At 36.7% G+C, this 21637-nt stretch overlaps 2 protein-coding genes across 2 annotated transcripts; one reads left to right on the top strand and one right to left on the bottom strand.

The window, feature by feature from the left end:
• Window positions 1-166: 166 nt before the first annotated feature.
• On the bottom strand, window positions 167-8292 carry LOC140746419 (single-strand DNA endonuclease ASTE1-like). Its single transcript, XM_073078556.1, has 2 exons — window positions 8132-8292; window positions 167-2783 (listed from the first exon to the last, which is right to left on the bottom strand). Exon 2 carries the CDS (start codon window positions 2777-2779, stop codon window positions 1061-1063), a length of 1719 nt encoding a protein of 572 aa, XP_072934657.1. The 5' UTR covers window positions 2780-2783; window positions 8132-8292; the 3' UTR covers window positions 167-1060.
• Window positions 8293-10692: 2400 nt separating this feature from the next.
• Window positions 10693-21185, top strand: Sse (extra spindle pole bodies like 1, separase). The gene is made up of 13 exons (XM_073078554.1): window positions 10693-11004; window positions 11267-11401; window positions 11936-12002; window positions 12492-12667; window positions 13576-13746; window positions 14548-14690; window positions 15134-15261; window positions 15619-15979; window positions 16822-16990; window positions 17399-17534; window positions 17989-18156; window positions 19300-19445; window positions 20436-21185. The coding sequence occupies exons 1-13, from the start codon at window positions 10887-10889 to the stop codon at window positions 20579-20581; spliced, it is 2064 nt and encodes a 687-aa protein (XP_072934655.1). The 5' UTR covers window positions 10693-10886; the 3' UTR covers window positions 20582-21185.
• The last annotated feature ends 452 nt before the right edge of the window (window positions 21186-21637 follow it).

Genomic DNA, 21637 nt, shown 5'->3' with positions numbered 1-21637 from the left:
ACTTTTTTTATAAATTACTTAGTAAAATCCTGTATAGGTACTTTAGTATTATGAAAATTGTTAAGGATTCAATAAATATCATCAATCATCATGTATCTATATATTTCAAGTCTTAAAAAAACATTATATGATATAAATTCTGAATGAACATAAAATAATACACGGGTTTGAACGAAATCAATTTATTGTTATAATTATGTATTACACTATACTTAATAAATATAATAACATAATCTCAATTCTCAAAATTATCAAAAGATTCATGGCCTATTTACTCTGTACTTTAGTATAATTAACAAAAATGATTTGAACAGAAACTATTGTTCAAATAAAAAGTAAAAAATATTTTAAAATAAACATGATTGACCAAGTGCAAGTCGAACTCGCACATGGAGGATTCCGTACCGCGAATATTTTTATTTTTTTTATTTTTAGTATTGATTATTATAGCAATCACTGACGTAAATACATTATGAAAGTTTGAACTGTTTAAATATTACGGTTCCATAGATAAAGCGAGAAACGTCGAAATTTAAAAATAAAAAATCAAGTACCTACAGAAGTAAAATACTTTAATGTTTAGAGAAAAACAAAAAACATGTATTTACTTTTCTTACGACATGTACTCACTTTTCTAACATTTACTTACGACATAACAACTAATTACACTTAATATGCCTATTTATCTTTAGTGCTTAAATGTAAATAGCGGCACATTGTGAGCTTTGAAGGTTAAATTTAATATTACAATAGTTTAAAACGAAAAATTATAAAGATATTATAAATTTCCATATAGGTTCCATACTTATATATTCTATAAATTGAATGATATGGTGGATTGGCATTAAAAAATATTTGTCTTAAAAATGATACAGTAATAAAAAATACAACTTAGGTACTAAAATAAAATTATGATTTATCATAAAATTTGAAAATATGAAAAAATACACGTAAAAACAATGTCAAAAATAAAAAGTTACATAATTAATGCTTATTTATAACAATTTTAGAAGGATCGCCATTAATCGAGAATATTGGCTTGAAGTCACAAGTCTTGTCTTTACAGTAAGCTTTGGTAAATATTGATTAAATGATTTACAATATGAAAAACAGTTGGAACTGGTTCTAGAATTTTGTTAATGAATTGAAGTTCATCTTCGTTTTGCATGCTGTTAACAATTTTATACACAAACGTACCGTTATACGTTTTGCTGTAGATGGTTGGTTCGAAAGGTGACCCACAGAGCTTATTCAAATTATTTAACTCTTTCAAGCAAAGTTGGAACTCGAGCAAAGGGTGATATAATTTCATATTTTTTATTGAAATCAATTCAAACTCTGTAACGTTGAAATAGGCTTTCAGTAATTTCGCTACCAACTGAGAATCCGCTGCGCTTACGATTTTTACATCGTCATTTTCATCCAGAACACTCAATATGACATGAGACAGTAAAACACTATAAGCTATTTTGCTCGTGTTGTCAGATTTTTTGTGATTGAAGTATACCAATGCCATCAACAACATTTTAGCATCATCAGGTGCATTTTCCAATGTACGAAAGTCGAAATGAACTTCTTCAATCATAAAATGTTGGAATAAATTAAGATAACGTATGTTATCCCAGCCATTCTCAAACACGCATGAATTTGCTTGGTATGTTGGTTTACTAATGGAGTGATCCACCAGTTGTTCGTGAAAGTTTGTATCAAAATGATTGTATATAAACTTAAATCCATCATTTTCAAAGTTTGTTAATAGATCGTAAGCGTATTTTATTATATTCAACGAGACTGATATTGAATTTTCAGCTTCTTCGTCTGGGTTCCCAGTAACCAATAGTGTTTTGGACCGATATAAATCGACGTATGGCTTAGCTATGTGCGTCAATGCGACACCTTTTTCAAACCAGCTTGTATTCTCAACATCTTCTCTTAAAATGCAAGCTATAGCTAAGCTACGAACGACTACACCGTTTACCAGATTCTTACATTTATCTAACTCTTCAATTATCCTTTCATTTTCAATTGTGGTGTTAGAGGAAATTTCGTGCATTATTTTATTTATGGGATTTTTAGAAAGCCAACAGAGCAAATTCTCATTGCGTTTGTATGTAGGGAACGGTGACATCCGATTACGCTTAAAAAAATTCGTAAATGAGTCTTCGGGGAAAATGTTTAAGTCTGTGACTAAAATAAATGCCGCAAGTTTATCCTTATCTATTGAAAACTTCTCGAGCAAGGTATTCAACATAAACAGTTTGCAATTCAATATCTTTTGGTTTGCATCGAATTTTAGACTATTCAATGGAATGTAAGGCACTCCGGATAATGCGAATTCGATGTCCATACTGAGCACCGGGCAACAAAGTTTTTTGGCCAAGGCGATACAGTCGGTCTTGGCTTGGAATTCAGAAAACACATAGTCGAATTCCATTTCGTCTAGAACTTGCAGATGAATATTATTCATAAAAATAGGATTGTGTGTTCCATTTTCTGCCTTTTCTGGATTTTTGCGATCTTTTTCAATTTTCTTCTCAAGGTTTTCAGTGCCGCCTTTGAAGATAAAATAACATTTAATGTTGGCTTCCTTGAACATGCTGAGGTATTGCCTCAGATACTTTGCGTACCGATCGGATTCAGCGCCGAGTTCATAGCGAAGATTACTATCCTTGTAGCAATGGTAGAAAAAGTTTTGAGCGTCGATGACCAGATTGGAGTTGCGCAATTCAAACGGCTGGCAACAGTCGTTGACGACGATCGCAAATGTTCGGATCCGCATTGTGCTGAAACAACAAAAACAATAAATTTTGATTTTGAAGGTTAATTTTGAAGGTGGTAGAACCCTTTGTGGTTCGACTCCGGCGGCACCACCGCCACACCTATTTCTACCTAATAACAGCAGTGTTAGGCGCTGCTGTGTTCCGCTTTGAAGGGTGTGGTAAGGGAGATAGACTTTTTCGAGGCGTTCCAGCTTAGTCCTCAGGGGTAGCGGCGCATCTGTGGCCGACCTCAGGTAGGAATATCTAATCCTATCTGGGGTTGATTACAGATGTCCATGGGCGGCAGTAGCCACTTACCATCAGGTGGACTGCATGCTCGTCTGCTACTCTAAAATAAAGTTACTTACACATTATTATTACAACTATGTACTTGATACATTGCAATGTGAAAATAAAATCAGGGCATGATATAAAAGAAAGAATTCATTAAAGAGGAGAGACACAATACATGAGATACGACGTCTTCCTACGTGTACAAAATATGACTTGTCTGCAGACGGTCCTTTTTGCCGCGTACGTTCAAAATGTGGAATGAACTTCCTCCTGAGGTATTCCCTCAGGACTATGACATGGAGCTCTTCAAGAGGGGTTTCCATCAAGTAGCCCGTCTGCCTTATCGTTAGGTAAAATATAAAAAAAACTGGTCACAATGATCACACTAATGCAGTCGTATTATTTATAACTACGCAATTTTATTTCGTTTAGTCCAAAGAACCGTATTAAATATAATTTTATCTGTACGAAATTTCCTTGAAAAAGAGCTGATAATTTTCACGTTTTAAATTTATAACACTCCTTTTTTTACGGAATAAAAAAATAGAGGGGCGTAACGGGCCGAATCTAAGCTCACAACGCTGCAAGGGCACAGAGGGCCTCCGCTATCACAGACACATAATTATCTATTAAGAATTGTGGTCATTTTTTCTAAATTGGAATGTTATTTTTTCCTAAATTATTACTTTTCAATGGGCCCTCAATTCTTGTGCGCCCATTGTCCCTGCCATTCCTTAAAACAGTCTTACCTACGGCATACAATCTATAATAATAGGTTTAAATTTATAGTATTAAAACAATATTATTATATTTTCGGACAGACTGACCCACGGCAACAAAGTGTGGGAGGGTTTATCTAGTGTATCCGCTGATAAAATTGTAATAAATGATAGAGTAGTACGGGATTATGCCTCTCTGTATGACCGAGGTTTGTGCCAATGTATATCTAATTTTAAAATAAATATCACTTATTTGTCCTAGACCCAAACGTCAAGCACGCACCTCTGATTTCTTCAGGTTAACTACACACCTGAGAGTCCATTACATTACATATAAATAATCCACCAATGTGCACTTGGTCAGTACGTTGAACTATGACCTTTATCCCCCCCCGCTCCCCCCTTTGACAGAAGCTGCCTTACCTGTAAGACATTAATGGCTTGAAAACGACAAAACATAAACAATCCAAAAAAATAATGCAAATTTGATGTTACGGAACCCTCAGTGTTCGAGTTGGACTCTTACTTGGCCAATTATTTCAAAGACTACTATGATACTTGTATTACGCCTTTCGCAGACTCATTGTAATTAATACAGATTACACAGGTTATTTTTCTTATACCCCTGAAAATTGCGCCCCTGACAACCGCCCTTCAGTCCGTCGGTACGACGCTATTGCTCAATTATATTTAAATACTTTTAATAATTAACCTAAAATAAATATAGTTCAAAAAACTAAAAAACATGCTTTTATGATATTTTCTACTTTTTAGTTGATTTTATCATAAAAGCGTGTTTTTTTGTTTTTTGAACATTACATACATACATAAAGAACATACATTTGAGTTATAGGGAAATAACATTATTATTTTTCAAAACTAAAAATCAATCTAGTAACTTTGCGTGAACTTTCTCTAAGGCGCTTGAACAATCTCGCCTCGAAAATCATTAATCCTGAGGATGTTGGTAAGGACAATGGTACAAAATTATTAAAATCGTGTATTGTCATCGGTTTTAGATAATTTTTCAAAATTTTGAATTAAACTGAACGTTCAAAGTGGATAGAAATCGGGTGCAAAGATTCAGTTACTCTGTTACGTACATACTCGTACATACATACAGTGGCGTAGCTACCCAGGGGCTAGGCGGGGCAGTGCCCCGGGGCCCTCAAACTCAGGGGCCCTCAAATCCTTACCAGAAATCTTGATCGAACTGAGCTTTTGGAAATTTCTTCCCTTTTCAAAATAAATATGACGGGTTGCATCCCCACTTTAATCATGACAACTCAGTTGAGAGATATTCAAAAGTTATGCCTAGGGAATTCCCCTAAATTCTTTCTGTAGGTTGGCAGTCTTGTCAATTTGATGGATAGTGATATGTGCTATTTATTATTATTCATCGATGTGCATTTTATTGTGAATTCTAGTTACGATTTTTTTTCGAGAACGGTTAAAATTTAATGCTGTATCAGGAGTAAGTAAGCTAATGTCAATAAACGTTTTTGTACTGGTCAATATAGTGGTTAAATTTTATTTGATTTTACCACTCATGTTGATGTCCGTTAAGTCAATAAATCGCGTAAAATCTATAGATTTCGGCTACAGCTCATTGTATAACGCGAAATATCGTGAAAAAAGTGCAGTGTCGTGCAGTAGGTACATTAATTCAGGTCCGCGGGCAGGAGATTGTTCATGGTCTCCACCGTTAAATGTGGTAACTGAAATTATCAACGACACTTGTAGCGTATCATTGTGTTTCTCTTTCCTTTTATTTTACTTTTAACGTCATCAGTGAACAGTGAGTACCTACGTACTCGAGCACAATCTAATATTGTATTGTTTAAATAAATTAGAAATCTAAAATTATAGATGTAAGGAAGAAACCCGGTGGTGCATTTAAACGCAAACAACGCCAAGAAAGAGAAGATAGAAAACAAAAATTGACCAAAATTCATAAATTTTTTAGCCAGCCTTCTGCAAGTACGTCTGGTCAAAATATTTCTATTGATAGTGACTCAAATAATGTGCTAACTGCAGTGTTAGTTGAGAAGTCTACTGAAGAAGATTCGACAATTATTGCAGTTGGAGATACCTCCGCCGGCGATCATGTGAACGTGATTGATGTTTGCATGACACACATAAGAGCGGAGGGTTTGGAGGAACCACAGACACATTTTTCGAAAATGTGTACGACAAATCTTCTTATGACTTGGGATACCTTACGAACACAATATTAAGTGATAACGAAAAACGTCAAATTCGTCAACCAGACCAATAGATGTTTTTCAAAATCGTACTACGTTTCGTGCTCTACATATGGGCCAGTTAATCGTTTTTGGTTGTGTTATTCCAAAACACTAGACGCTGCCTATTGTCGCTGCTGGTTACTTGCTTCACAAAGAAATAATGTTTGGTGTACGGGAATTATTAACTTTTTAATATGAGGACTTTTTCAATTGTTTTTTTATGATTTTAGGATCTACAAGATATTTAAGTGCAACTATTCAAAACGAAATGATTCAGAGCTTGGGGACCTAACTCTATCATCTGTTATATATACTGTTTAATATTTTTATTACCTGGCCTGCAGTGCACAAAAAAGAGCTTAATTAGCTTAGTACTTTCAAAGTATTTGTATATTTCATATTTTTGTTTGATAAAACCTAATCAGTTTACATAGCAGTGGGGCCCCATTTTTTCATTTGCCCCAGGGCCCTTGGTTCCCTAGCTACGCCACTGCATACATACATACAACCCAAGCTAATAAAAAAGGGTGTTAAAAAAACTGACAGCCTAGTGGTTGAAACATGACCGCTCGTTCGTGGGTTCCGAGGTACGAACCCAGGCACTCAGCTGATTTTCAAGTTACGCACGTATTACAAATTATCACTTTTAACGGCGAAGGAAAACATCGTGAGGAAACATGCATACTTGAGATCTTTAAAAAAAGTTCTAAAAGGTATGTGAAGTCTACCAATACGCACTTGACCAGCGCGGTGGACTATGGCCTAATCCTTCTCATTCTGAGAGGAGACCCGTGCCCAGCAGTGGGACAGTGATGGTGACTGCGGTGTCTATCAATCTACACGTACCGTGTGCTTAAACGGAACCTATATAGGCATAAACGCTTTTCTAAGGTCTCTTCCCAACAGTGGGAAACTAACAAAGATAATGATGATACTGTGCACTCATTAAAAACAACGATATCTACATTTCTACTTATCATTCAAGTACCTATCGTCTGATTTTATCGATTTTAAACGCTATCCGATAATTAATTGGTAGCACATGATTTCAAAACAATGCCCTTTTTATCCGCGAATTCATTCGCGTAATTTCCAAAATTTCTATCTTAGTCTCACTTGATGATGATATATTGTTTAAACGGCTAAATCATCGATATACTACTAATAGAGACGGGCTAAATCATTTCTGTATAGACCTTAGGTTAAAACAAATCATTTATTACAGGTTTCAGACCAAAAAAAAGTAGATGAAGCTTATTGAACTGAAGGTAGAACTGCCACTTGCAAGTTTAAGAACCATAGATCGTCAATATAGCAAATGGTCACATTATATTTATGTAAATTCCGAATTATATTCTCACAAATTATTAACACACAATGTAACCACTCATACAATATTCTGCATTGAAACTGCATAATTAATAATCACTGAGCTCAGCCGTAATTATAATGATACAATAAAACATCATATGTACCTATACCTATTACAAAAAATATATTTTAATACTAGCTGGCCCGGCAAACGTTGTGTTGCCATATAAATAAAAATGGTGAACAACCCTCATCATTTAGGGGTATGAAAAATAGATAGTAGCCGATTCTCAGACCTACTGAATATGCATATAAAATTTGGTGAAAATCGGTAAAGCCGTTTCGGAGGAGTACGGTAACTAACATTGTGAGTGACACGAGAATTTGATATATAAGATTTGGTTCAAAACTTTTGCTACGCCAAAATAATTTTAGTCATACACTAGTAGATAATACACTTAGCTAATATAATACTATAGGAGTTTAAAATACTATTGATTGAAAGGTGATAGAACCCTAGTGGTTCCATCCAGAGTTTGACCACCTATTTCTTATGAGGCTTATGAGAACAGACGTTCCAACTAAGCCCTCAGGGATAGCACCGCATTTGCGACATGTAATCCTATCTGAGGCAACGATATAAATAAGTAATCTAGAGTTGATTATAAATATCCATGGGCACCAATGACCAGTTATCATTAAGAGGAATGAATCCTTATTTACTACTTCAGTACTAAAACATCTGTAAATATATTAATGGCCTCATTAATAAAACTTTTAATTAGATAATCTAGGTACTTACTTTATTTGACTCCTTTAAGCCACTCACGATCTTTAATTAAGCTGTTAAGATGCACAGTGTATGCAAATTACAAAATAGTTTATTATTTCACGAACAAAATCACAAAATTTTATCGTTCTTTGTAGTACATTGGATCAAGGACTTGTATTATATACCCATATACCAGAAACAACTTTATAATAATCGATTAACCATCTAGGTACTGTATGTTGCAATAATAAAATCGATTACGCGCTTATTGTAGAGTCCTCCTAAATTTTAAAAATACTCTTTGTTACAGTGGTAGTTCATTTATATACATATTAAATAAATTTAAGATAAATCTAAATTGACAATTGATAAATAATTGAAATATGCAATGATAAAATCGATTAAATATTTTTATCATATCGAGCGTAGGTATCGAGTGCTGTAGTCTTGTCTATGAAATGGTGAATTCCCGCTCTTTGTATTTACGAATACACAAATAAGAGTCTATCCCCTTCCTGTGAGTGTGATTCATATTCATAATCGGGGTACGTGGCTTCGTACCATTGGATAACATTTTCAAGGTCAGACGAAAATAAGGTCTTACTCATTGATTTAATTAATTGAGAGTATTTGAGAGTACGGTAACTTCAATCGCCGAGTTAAATAAGTAGACAATGTTACACTGTAAAATTGTATTATTACAAAAAAAATTTTTAAGTCTCCCATGACAACGTTCTTAATATCAAAATGTAATGCGCTCTGATTAATAAATTTCATTCTGAGGATATGCATTTTTAGATTTTACTAAAATCTCTATCTTTTTTACTAAAATATAAAAATGCATTTTTTCAGAATGAAATTCATATTGTATTGTGTTATGTGTACAATAAATAGTACTAATTACTAATATTAATACAGGTAATGATTTTAGGGTTCCGTATCCAGAATGTTAAAACGGTACCCTATTACTAAACTTCCTCTGTCTGTCCGACTGCCCGTTTGTCCGTCTGTCCGTTTGTCATAGGGCTCTTGAACCATATTAGATAGACATTTGAAATGTTTACAGGGTATGTTTAACAGTAGCTGCTATAACAACAATTACTAAAATTTAAAAAAACTTCATAATAAATAAGGGTCGCCACACACCAAGCTACTTTTCCGTTTTTTTTTGCTCTTTCTATTGAACCGTAATAGATAGACAGTTCAAATATTGTTATTTATAAAGTATGCAGTGGCTGCCATGGGCGCCGCCAGGATTACGTTTAGGGGGGTGCATACTTCGATCACTAATAGGAACTATAGTGAGTATAGTATTCTTATTAGTGATCGAAGGGTCCATAGGTATTTATCGCTGATGGATACGTATTTCCTGTTTCGTTTTGGGGACATGTTGTGTTTTTTTGGCCTGACGAGCTTTCTTTTCGCTAATAAATACACATTTCAGATATTTCTTTACCTAAGTTTGTACTTTTCCGCGCTCATGGTGGCTGCTATATGAACAAATACTAAAAATAAAAATAAATGAAAATTTGGTGGCACGGAACCCTTCGTATTTGAGTTCGACTCGTGCTTGGCCAATATATTTTTTATCAATTTGTAATTTTGACCTGCAACAGCAGTATTAAGCGCAAGCTGCGCAAGTGTGTTCTGCATTGAGTAGTGAAGTAAGTGGTAGTGGTAAGTGATGGAAGCATACTTATCAGAAGCGTTCCAACTTAGTCCTCAAGGGTAACGACGCGTCTGTGGTTGACCTCACGTAGCAGTCCATTCTTACTTGTGATTGATTACAGATGTTCATGTGCAGAATTGACCATTTATCATCACCATCATCAGAAATTCAGAAGTGCATCTTTATTATAATAAATGATACATTCTACATAAGTCAGTTTCAAATGACATTCATGTTTCATTATGAAGTTTGATTGCTGAATAAATTATTATAAGTTCGATGCTTGTCACGCCGGGCTTAAATACTTGCCGAATCCAGACGAATAGAAGCGACTACGAGTACGTGTGTAGATAATCGACTCGGTACTCGCCTCGGCACATGCGTGTTTTCCGCAGGATGTATTTAATATTTCTTAAAGGATTTCTCGTTTGTCTTCATGTGCAGCTTTTAGATACTCGCCATTGTTCAAGTTATTCGGACGATTAGTCGCTAAAGTTTATTATGTATTTTTTTGAAATGAACATGAAAATGTATAATGACAATCGAATATGCGATCCCGGTCAAAGAGTGTAGTAACCTATATCTCGGTAAATTGCAAGTAAACAGTGGAAATTCAAGTATTGCTGAGAGGGCAAAAAATATATGATAAGCCAAATTATATTGACAGTATTTCAAATGTATATGGGTTAAAATATAATTTTTGGCGAGTAGGTATCAAGTGGCGAGTGGGTTATTTACAAAGAACATAGAGGCAAACATTGTCTCTTTGGCTTATTTACATATTCGTTCTTGTATTTATTCGTCTATTCGTGTATTCGTCTTCATTCGGCGAGTATGTATCTAAACCTGCCATAAAAATAGATTGTCGATGTTGTCATCTCACATCCGAAATGATTTTAGAAAACAGACTGTTAACAAAACTGGCAATACTGTATTTAAAATTTCAACAAACATTTTCAAACTGAAGTTATAAATCGTAAAAATATACAATTTTGTGACTATAATAGTGATATTATGATAAAGTGTGTGTACATTATTGTCAAGTGAATTGTATATAATTGTTTTGAATAACGCAGACATTTATAAATCCTAACCATAAAGTAAAAGTAATTTGAAATGGAAGATTTCGATGTGTTTACAAATGAAATTAATTTTTCGAAGCCAGTTTACAATAATATTCTTAATAATTACGTAAAAGACATTCCGAGCACACCAAGTGGGCCCAATTATCAAAGTAAGTTATTCAAACAATACTTTCATTTTTAGGACATAGTTTAATAGGTGGTATAGTCCGCGTAAAACTGCTAGTCCGCTCTGAATAATAGAAATGAATCGCGTCGCCATAGCAAATTGTATGACTACTTCTGCTCGCAACAACTTCAGAGCGGACTAGCAGTTTGGCGCTGACTATAATGCATATGTGACCGACCTCAAGCAGAACTCTAATCGATGATGAAAATAAACATGAAATGTGACACAATACAAACCATTTGCAGGTGGCAGGAAACTAATTGCAGAGGAATGTTTTTCTGGGAGCAACGAGATAGAGGGTGCATTTCATTTGAGCGAGGCAGTGTCTGCTTCACTCAGGACCCTAGCAGTGTACAGAGATGAGCAATTGAGGAGTTCTGGTAATGCTGGTTTCTGTTTGTTTTTGCTTAGTTGTATAGTGTAAAGATTTATGGAGGTCTAGCAAAGGGAGACCTCCCGCCGGGCTAGGTGATACTGCCGTGCTCCAACAGTTTCAGTCCGGAACTTGTATCTGTGCAAGATGCTTAGAAAGCTGCAATAGCGTGTTTTACTTTTGCTCATGAAGGTACACTCAGGGCTGGATTTAGAGGTCTAGAGGCCTTGGGGCAACAAAGGAATGGAGCCCCCTGGCCCCAAATTATATTCTGAATAAAATGAACAATTTTTCAGTTGAGTTTCTCAATAAATATTTAATTGTGAAAAGCAGGTAAGAATCTTCTAGTATTCATAAATCCGATGTCTTTTTTGGGGGGGTCCCTCTTTTGTGGAGTCCCCGGGGCTGCCACCCTGGTTGCCCTGACCTTAAATCGGGCCCTGGGTACACTCCAGATCCGAAATCATCATTTTAAAATATAACATAGTTTTCCATTTATTGTATAGATTATTATCTTAATGTGTAAATTTTTAATTTGCAGGCAATAAGATTCAGAAAATAACAAGATTTGTAAAGCCAGTTCAAGATTTGATTGAGAGAAATCCCTTGTGAGTAATAATGAAAATTTTATCATTTAACTTAAATGGTTGAAGGATGGTGTTTGAAGATTGTTGTCACGAATTGATGGTTGAAAGGCAATCTTGACTAAGCAACATTTTGTAAGCTGTACAAGAAACTTGATGATGGGGTTGATTCTTTGAATACAAAAGAATATTAAAAATGGTAGAACTCTCTTTGGCTTAACTCTGGCGGCATTACTGCCACACCAATTTCTGGCTATTAACAGCAGTATTAGCAATGTTGTGTTTTAGTTTGAAGAGTATGGTAAGGGAGACATATTTTTTCAAGGCTTTACATACCAACTGACTTCCAGCAGTCCTTAGGGGTAGCAGCATATTTGTGGCCGACCTCAAGTAGCAATCTTATATTATCTGGGGTTGATTACAGATGTCTATGGGTGGCAGTAGCCACTTACCATTCTCATGGTGGACTGCATGCTCCGACATAATATAAAAAAATACCTTTGAATATTTTAGGAGCAAAGAAGAGGAAGCATTGTTAGCTTTTCTGCCTGATGCCACTGAGGATCTGACGGACAGATTGAAAAACTTTGCTGTTGATGAAGATTTACCATTTTATAAGAAGTACATGAGATTCGGTTCCGACAATAATGTTGAAAATTTTCGGAAGATTTTGAAGGAACTACCAAAAGGTAAGACCCTTATATGAAAATAAACAATAGTGTAAAAAAAGTAACTCACGCTTTTATTGCTAATCGGACTAAAAACTAGAAAATAATTATATAAATTTTAAGTTATTAAAATAATAATTCAATTCAGAGTAAAAAGGGTGCGTAAACTATTTTTTATTTTTAATTGTTTAGTCTGTGACAAACTCATAAATTGGGGAATTAATTAATCTAATAAGGATAATGGGACACTGTTATCAAATTATTGCATTGTTTGGTCCTTGATACATGTGCAAAGTTTCAAATTAATCAGAGTTGTGGAATTTGGTGAAAATTATGCTCAAAGATTCCATTACATATATAGATACAACCCAAGCTAATAAAAGCGTATTAATTAACTATTAAGGAATGTGAATTGTAAATGGCGATAATTGAAAATTACATAAATTTATACGATGGCAAGTGGAATCTGCCACTCATGGTCTTATAAATTATAATTGAATGCCAGGTAGGAATAGAGCAATACCTGAAGTCAACCACAGATGTGTTGGTACTCCTAAAGACTAAATTGGAATGAAATAAATATTTTAGTACAACTTTCAAATCAGAATGCAGCTCTTTGCAATGTAATAGTGTAAAATACTTGTGGTGACTTCTGGAGTTGTACCAAACAGGGTCCAGTTCAGAGGTGGGAGGGCTAGTGGGATTATCGCCTTGGGGCTACCACAAGATGGGGTCTCCCACAATTTTTACCCATGATTTATTCAAAACCATATTTTTCACATTTCACACAGATAATACTTATACTTCAGTTATCACTTCATTCTTTGTTGAAAAATTTTGGTGACAGTTATTTTTTAAAATGCTGTAAATTCGGCCCCTGCCAACATTATCTAATAAGTCAATTAAAAATCAACAAAAAACAATTTCAGAATGGACAATAATCCAGCTAACAGCACCTTACAACCCCAATGAAAACTTGAAGCCATTGCCTGAGTACAGAACCGAGATCAATTCTATATACTTGACTATGTTTAGCAATGACTACTTGGATACTATGGACGGTCCAATCACTGTCAATGTGCCCGCAAATGTTATAAAAGGTAACATATTGATGCTTGAAGGCAATCCTTACTTAGCGACTGCATAAACTTTGTAGGAAAGTGATTTAAACTTGAAATATTTAAAAAGTTATGATCTAGCTTTATTAACTCTGTTAACAACAATATAAATTTAAAAAAGTTATATAATCATTGGTATTGAAATGATTTTAAGAGACAGAAATATTTTTAATCTAACAATTATGTGAATTTGCATTCAAATTATTATTTTTATAATTAATCTCTAGTGAAATAATAGTAATGTTTGTGTCAAGCAGTGATATCGTAGTTATTGACTTGCGGTCCCACAATTGAGAGGTCCGAGGTTTGAATCCCGGGCACACACCTCTGATTTTCAAATGCCTATTACAAATCAAATATCACTTGCATATCATAGGAAAATATCTTGAGGAAGCCTGCTTTCCAGAGAGATCCTTAAAAAATATATATGTCAAAAGTCTGTGAGGTCTGGCAATAAGAGGCCAACCTCTTGGTCTCTGGCCTACTCCTTCTCATACTGAGCGGAAACCTGTGCTCAGTGGGACAATAATGGGTTGCTGGAATGATTAACAATGTTTCACTTAATGACATTTCCTAAATTATGTAATTTTGACGATTCCTGTAAGATCTATATTTGAATTTGACATGTAACTTAATCACGATATCATTGAACAAGATAGATAAATTTTGCACGCCCAATGTGGTAGAAGATAATGTACTATATAATATTAAAGATCCTTGTAATACTATGTTCTAGCAAATAAATGATTTGATTTGTCTCATAATTATTAAATGTATTTGCAGAAGGCGAGAAACCACTGTTCACAGAGCTGTATTCTCTTCTAGATGAGAACTATAAGACAATAGATAATGCTCAGTTTTTGAACAACAAGCGATTGGTGCAGAACTACTGGAGTAAGAGGGAAGACATTGATCTGAGAATGAAGGTAAAAACTGTATGTTATAGAAGTAATAAATGGGCATGCTTTCCACCTGCTGGTAAGCTATGGTCTTCGGTAGGCAAAAATTACTTACTGGTCTATATCAATGGGACAGTTATGAGTTGACAATAATTGAAGTGGGTAGAACCCTTTGTGGTTCAACTCCGACAATACCACATCTATTTCTGCCTCAAAACAGCAGTGTTAAACGCTGCTGTGTTCTAGATTGAAGGGTGTGGTAAGGGAGACATACTTTTACGAGGCATTCCAGCTTAGTCCTCAGGGGTCAGCAGCTCATCTGTTTCCAACCACAGGTAGGAATATCTAATCCTATCTAGGGTTGATTACACATGTACATGGGCGGCAGTAGCCACTTACCAAAAGTTGGACTGCATGCTTGTCGGCTTCTTCTATATTATAAAAAGAATATATTTAATATCATATTGCAGAGTGTAATCAGTGTGATGGATAAACACTGGCTGGGTGGATTCAGCTGTCTGCTGACAGGCAAGCTCCGGGACAGCGCTCTGAGGGAAAAGGTGGTCCGCCTAGTGGACTCCGCTGTGAGTGATTGGGGGTGAGTGCACCAGAGGTTCGCAAACTATTTCGGATATTTTCCACTTTATGATTTATTTCCTTTCAAAGGTTGCCCAAAAGAAAAGTATTCTGTCTGGAATGATCACTTAGGGTTATGAAAAATAGATAGTAGCCGATTCTCAGACCTACTGAATATGCATATAAAAATCGGTAAAGCTGTTTCGGAGGAGTAAGGTATCTAACATTGTGACACAACAATTTTATATATTTTTTGTAGTGCCACTTTGAAATAAATGCCTTTTTACTGCTCCCCTGTATGAATTCAATATTATTGGTTAAATAATTCTGCTGTTTGATGCCTTTTAATTGTCTTTAAACTCTTAAAATTAAATTTCAGATTCATCAAATTAACTAAAAAACAGAAAATCCTACTCTACAACCTGATAGAGAGCTGTCCGAGCCTATCGTCACAGCAGATAAAGTCTTGCATTCGAAGGATCTTAACTGACCAGGGCAATATAGAAGAAATCCGCAGGATTTTGAAGACTATTAACTGTGATTCTTGTGATAGTGACTTAAAACTAACAACGGAAGTGTGTTTCAAGTGTTTGTCGAAGTGCTTCGAACAAGTGCATAACTTCAGTGTCGTGGACGGGATACGAGCGTTCTCTCAGGTGGCGAACCAAGTGAAAGATGGCGATGAGTTCAGTGGACTGAGAAAAGCCAAACGATACCCCGTTATTCTGATTGTGGATGAAGTGAGTTGTCTATTCTCGTAAATCTATATTATAACTAGCTGACCCGGCAAACGTAGTGTTGTCATATAAATAAAAAAAAATAATACTTATGTATCTTACAAATCTAACTAATACTAATCGTACTAAGGTGTCTTAATGTTATCACTTGGGGTATGAAAATTAGATCGTAGCAGATTCTCAGACCTACTGAATATGCATATAAAATTTAGTGAAAATTGGTAAAGCCAGTTCAGAGGAAGTACGGTAACTAACATTGTGACATGAGAATTTTATATATAAGATTGATCTTAGTATTTAGTATTTCTCACTATACATTTGTAATCAATAATGTAATTAATATTTCTTACATTATGTAATCACAAAAAAAAGGAATTTCTATTATTTGTTATTATTGAAAATGATGTAATCATTTGGTAGTGTTGACACTGAAGTCAAACTTCAGTGTCAACACTACCACATTTATCTGTCTTATAACAGCAGCGGTAAGCGCTACTCTGTTCTTGTTTCAAGGTTGTGGTAATGATTTGAAGGTGATAAAACCCTCTATGAGCATGGCAGCACCACCATCACACTTATTTCTGAAAAATAGAGGTTTCTTATATGGCGACCCCATTTATTTTCAACTCTTTTATTTTTATTAGTATTTGTTGTTATAGCGGCCATCCTTATACTTACATACTATGTAAACATTTCAAGTGTCTATCTGTAACGGTTCAGGTGATAGAGCCCTGTGGCAGACGAACAGACAGTTTAAAACGATTACTAAAATAGGGTTCCGTTTTTAAGCTTTGGGTACAAAACGCTAGAATATCGCTTTCATAAGTATCGCTCATTGTTTCCAGATGCTCGATACATTCCCGTGGGAATCCCTGCCCATCCTGAACCACCAGCCTGTGTGCAGGATGGAGAACATACACTTCTTGTACGCTCTGTACAAGATCCATGAGAAAGATATTGTTGATGGCTATTTCACCACTAAAGCTGATGTCGGCAGATATATTATTAACCCAGGTTTGTACTAGATTAGTTTTTGCCGCCTTGTCTATGTCGTCAACCCTATGTCCCACTGTTGGGCACGACTTTTGAAGTTTTTTTTTTATATAATATAGTTATATAATACAGCAGCACTGCTATGTTCTGGTTTGAAGGGTGTGGTAAGAGATACATATTTTTCCAAGGCGTTCCAGCTTAGCCCTCAGGGGTAGCGGCGCATCTGTGGTCGACCTCAGGTAGGAATGTCTAATGTTGATTACAGATGACCATGGGCGGCAGTAGCCAATTACCATCAGATGAACTGCATGCTTGTCTGCTACTCCTATATTATATAAAAAAAAAAAAACATAAAAAGCTCAGTGAATACAATGACACTATTCTATGAACCATGGCTCTGACATTAACTTGATTACCCTTTACGTACAGAGAAGAACTTGGAGCGTATGGAGCTACGGATGAGCTCGTTCGTGCGGTACTGGTGCGGCGGCTGGAGCGGCTACATCGGGGAGCCGCCGCCGCCTGATCGCTTCCTGAGTTACCTCGCCGATGCCGACGTGTTTCTGTGAGTGTTGTCTGAATGAGCTGACAAGGAGCTACGCATGAGCTCGTTCGTGCGGTACTGGTGCGCCGGCTGAGTTTCCTGAGCTACATCGCCGATGCCGACGTGTTTCTGTGAGTATTGTCTATATGAGCTGACGAGGAGGTACGGATGAGCTCGTTCGTGCGGTACCAGTGTGCCGGCTGAGCTTCCTGAGCTACCTCGCCAATGCCGACGTGTTTCTGTGAGTAATGTCCGAATGAGCTGACAAGGAGCTACGGATGAGCTCGTTCGTGCGAAAAATATGTTTTATGGTTCTTATTTGTAATATTTATAATAGTAGTAAACGGATTGTAAAAATTGCAACCGTTTTCCTAGTACGGTTTAACAGTTAGATCGAAAAATGATTCCGTTTTTACCCTTTGGGTACGGCACCCTAAAAATGATTTGAATTGATGTGAATGTTGTCGGTGTGCAGGTACTGCGGGCACGGCGACGGCTGCCAGTTCGCGGGCGGCGGCGGCGTGGCGGCGGCGCGGGGCCGCGCGCTGGCGCTGCTGTCGGGCTGCGGCTCCGTGCGCCTGGCGCGCGCGCCCGGCCGCGCGCCGCCCTCCGCCGCGCACCACCATCTGCACGTCGCCGGCTGGTGAGTACTCTCGTGTAGGCGTAGCTTATTATTTATAATACTAATGGTGCTCGCGGCTTCGCCCGCATTTTAAAAAAATAATATGACATACATAAAACGGAAAATTTTGTACCTGCGTTGGAATGACAGTGGTGCCATCTGTCGAAATTTGGTCTTACAAACTCCCAAACCCTCGTGGGTTCTTGGACAACAACTTTGCTAAAGATCATCACTTGATCAAATGCATAGTTTCCCATTCCATAACTACTTACGAATTAAAAATGAATTAAAAAACCTTTTCCCACGGACTAAATTGTGAATCTAAACCATTCTCAAGCCCCCTTGAACACACACAACAAATTTCACTAAAATGACTGATTTTAGTGAAATTTGTAGACGTTTATGAGGAGTTCAGTGACATACACACGCACATAAGAAATATATATAATTATATAAAGATAGGAGTAGCAGACGAGCATGCATTCCACCTGATGGTAAGTGGGTACTGCCGCCCATGGACATCTGTAATCAACCCCAGATAGGATTAGATATTCCTACCTGGGTTCGGCCACATGTGCGCCGCTACGCATGAGAACTAAACTGGAACGCCTCGGAAAAGTATGTCTCCCTTACCACACCCTTCAAGACCAAACACAGGAGCGCCTAACACTGCTGTTATTAAGTAGAAATAGGTGTGCCGCTGAAGTCGAACCACAAAGGGTTCTACCACATTCACCTTCAATTATTTTAATTCGTATACTATACTATTCGTATTTTATGTTGTTCTTCTATTTGCATTGTAGTTTGCACCTATAATTGAGGTAACACTTGTACCTGTGTCTTATTTCGTTTTTTGTACTTTTACCGATTGTTGGTGTATACTTTGTTGGTGAAACATAATAATAAATAAATAAATTAGTAAACATTACTCACTCCTAACAAGAAAATGTTAACAATTTTGACAATTGAATTGAACAATTGTCACTCTCATCTATATTCGTGTTTGAAAAAAAATGCAGTGTTTAGATCATTTACGCCCATCATCATCTGCACGTCGCCGGCTGGTGAGTAGTGTAGTAATTGATTAGATAAACCCGCTCCACATTCTCGCGAGAACGCGAGAAAAACTAGCACCAATTTACATTAAGCTCTTGAATGTTTCAGTCCAATGGTGATCGGCATGCTATGGGAGGTGACGGACCTCGAGGTGGACAAGGTGGTGAGCGCGCTGGTGTCGCTGTGTGTGCCGTCCGAGGCGCCCGCGGACTGGGCCAGCGTGGGCAAGGCCAGGTGGAGCCAGGGGGTCATTGGTAAGGTTTTTTTTATAATACAGTACAGTAGCAGACTAGCATAGGTGAGACATACCTTTCCGAGACGTTCCAGCTTAGTCCTCAGGAGTAGCGGCGCACCTGTGGCTGACCTCAGGTAAGAATATCTATTCCTATCTGGGGTTGATTACAGATGTCCATGGGCGGCAGTAGCCACTTACTATCAGGTCACCTGGTCTCCATTCCTCCATCGCACCACTCGCCAAAGGATGAAGTTCCATCCACACCAATTGGACTCATGGCGGTTCTCCAGGGTTGGGTTTGCACGGACATTCTTGCCACGAACGTGCAAGATGTGGAATGAACTTCCTCCTGAGATATTCCCGGAGCGCTATGACATGGGGTTCTTCAAAAAAGGTGCAAAAAGAGTTCTTCTTCAAAGCCGGCGATGCATTGGCGTCTCCTCTGGTTTTGCAAATGTTAATAGGCGACGTTGACTACTTTCAGGTCGCATGTCTGCTTTATCGTTAGGCTCAAATATAAGAAAAGGTGACTACATGCTCGTCTGCTACTTCTATATTTGAATAAGGGTATTACGTAAGCAGATTTATTACAAATATTTACCATTCAAGTATTACGTAAGCAGATTTATTACAAATATTTACCTCCCCAGCCCCCTTGTCAGCAAAAGTAAGCAAAGCTCTTATCCCCCTCCCCCATGCTTACGTAAACATTTTTCAATTAATGGATTGTTTTTTCTTTTATTATATTATAATTATAATTAAAAAAATGTCTAAACTTAAGCATTATTTGCGGGAATCCCCGAAAATGCGTTTCGTTTCTAGGCAAAGGCAATGTGCGGGTTGCCATTCATGTAAAAAAGTAAATAACTACCGATGACGTAATCATCATCTAGAGTCGCCTACCCCCCCCCCCATGTCATCCAAAATAAGCAAAGCAAAGAAACCCTAATTAGTGCTAACGTAATACTTGAACGGTCCCTAATTCACTTACATTTCTATTGTTCTACAGATACAAACGTGGAGCAGAGTCGCCGGGTGTCGGTGGAGCGGGACCTGCTGCGGGCGGTGGCGAAGTCCCGCGCGGCCACGGCCTTCGCCCTCATCGCCAGCAGCGTGGTGGCCCGCGGCCTGCCCGTCGCTGTACTGGACACCTAACGTACGGCTTAAGGGCGTGTTGAAGAAAAACAATCAGCGAGATGCACTCTAGGAATGCCGGCAGAAGTGAATACTTTCGAAACCTAAACTGAATAATGGAACTGACACCCATTGACATAACGCTGCTTTGCAAGAATAATGGCTCAACTCAAAATTCATTTTTCTGTTAAAGATACAATTTAATCCCAAATATTTCCTATTTTAATATGTCCTAACAGTACTGTGGTTATATAAATAACTACTTATAATTGTATTTATCATTATTTAAATTCTCATTTAAATTTAATATTTTGTAACAAAAACTTTGTTTAATTTATACTGGCTCTCCTGGAAATTTTTTTTTTTACTTGTGCCATATTCTTGCAAAGCAGCTATTTGTACATTTTATATGTTGACACTTTTGCAGTTTGCTTTGCCGTCTTACGAATTTTCGATCTGGTCACGACGCGAGTTTAACATTTTTTACCCAACACAAAAAGTGTACTACGGCCGCAAAAAAAGTATTAACTTCAAAAAGATATTGGCAGATAGATTGCATTGGTTCTTTGAGCATTATTTAGACCTATTGCTAATGAGGAGTTGTGGGTATTCAGTTATAAAAAATAAAGTCAAAATAAATTTTAGTTGTTTGTTTTTTTATTTTTATAATGATGCTGTATTTATGTCTTACATCTTTTAAGTTTCATAAATTGTAATTGTTATAAATAAATTAAAGTTCAGAAAGTCGGCTCAATAATTATCCTTGTGGAAACATTTTCTACCTTAAAAATATTTTTTCTACTGTAAAAGTATGGATTGATTACTGAGAATTGTATCCCTATTGCCTAATAAACCGTTGAACATGGTTATATTAATTCTAAACGTTAATTATTTATTAATGTGCATAATGTGTACTAAGGATGAATCTGTAAAGTAAGCAATATTTAGTGCTCTGCCCTAGTGGCGGACTAAGGTCGTCAAAGGCCTGGGGCGGAAAGTTGAATAGAGACCCCCAAAAGTCTATTTGTTTTTACAAAATGACAAATGTGTCATAGAATATTCGGTAGTGATTCGGTG

The sequence above is a fragment of the Epargyreus clarus genome, unplaced genomic scaffold (genome assembly GCF_041222505.1).
Source record: "Epargyreus clarus isolate Ecla_fem2 unplaced genomic scaffold, WU_Ecla_fem_2.2 ptg000012l, whole genome shotgun sequence".
Classification (NCBI taxonomy): domain Eukaryota; kingdom Metazoa; phylum Arthropoda; class Insecta; order Lepidoptera; family Hesperiidae; genus Epargyreus; species Epargyreus clarus.
This window is presented reverse-complemented; position numbering and strand designations above follow the sequence as displayed.

Coding starts and splice junctions, on each gene's coding strand:
- Sse (XM_073078554.1), top strand. CDS start 10,887: ATGGAAGATTTCGATGTGTTTACAAATGAAATTAATTTTTCGAAGCCA. Junction 12,003..12,491: donor TTGATTGAGAGAAATCCCTT/GTGAGTAATAAT, acceptor TGAATATTTTAG/GAGCAAAGAAGAGGAAGCAT. Junction 12,668..13,575: donor TTTGAAGGAACTACCAAAAG/GTAAGACCCTTA, acceptor AAACAATTTCAG/AATGGACAATAATCCAGCTA.
- LOC140746419 (XM_073078556.1), bottom strand. CDS start 2,779: ATGCGGATCCGAACATTTGCGATCGTCGTCAACGACTGTTGCCAGCCG.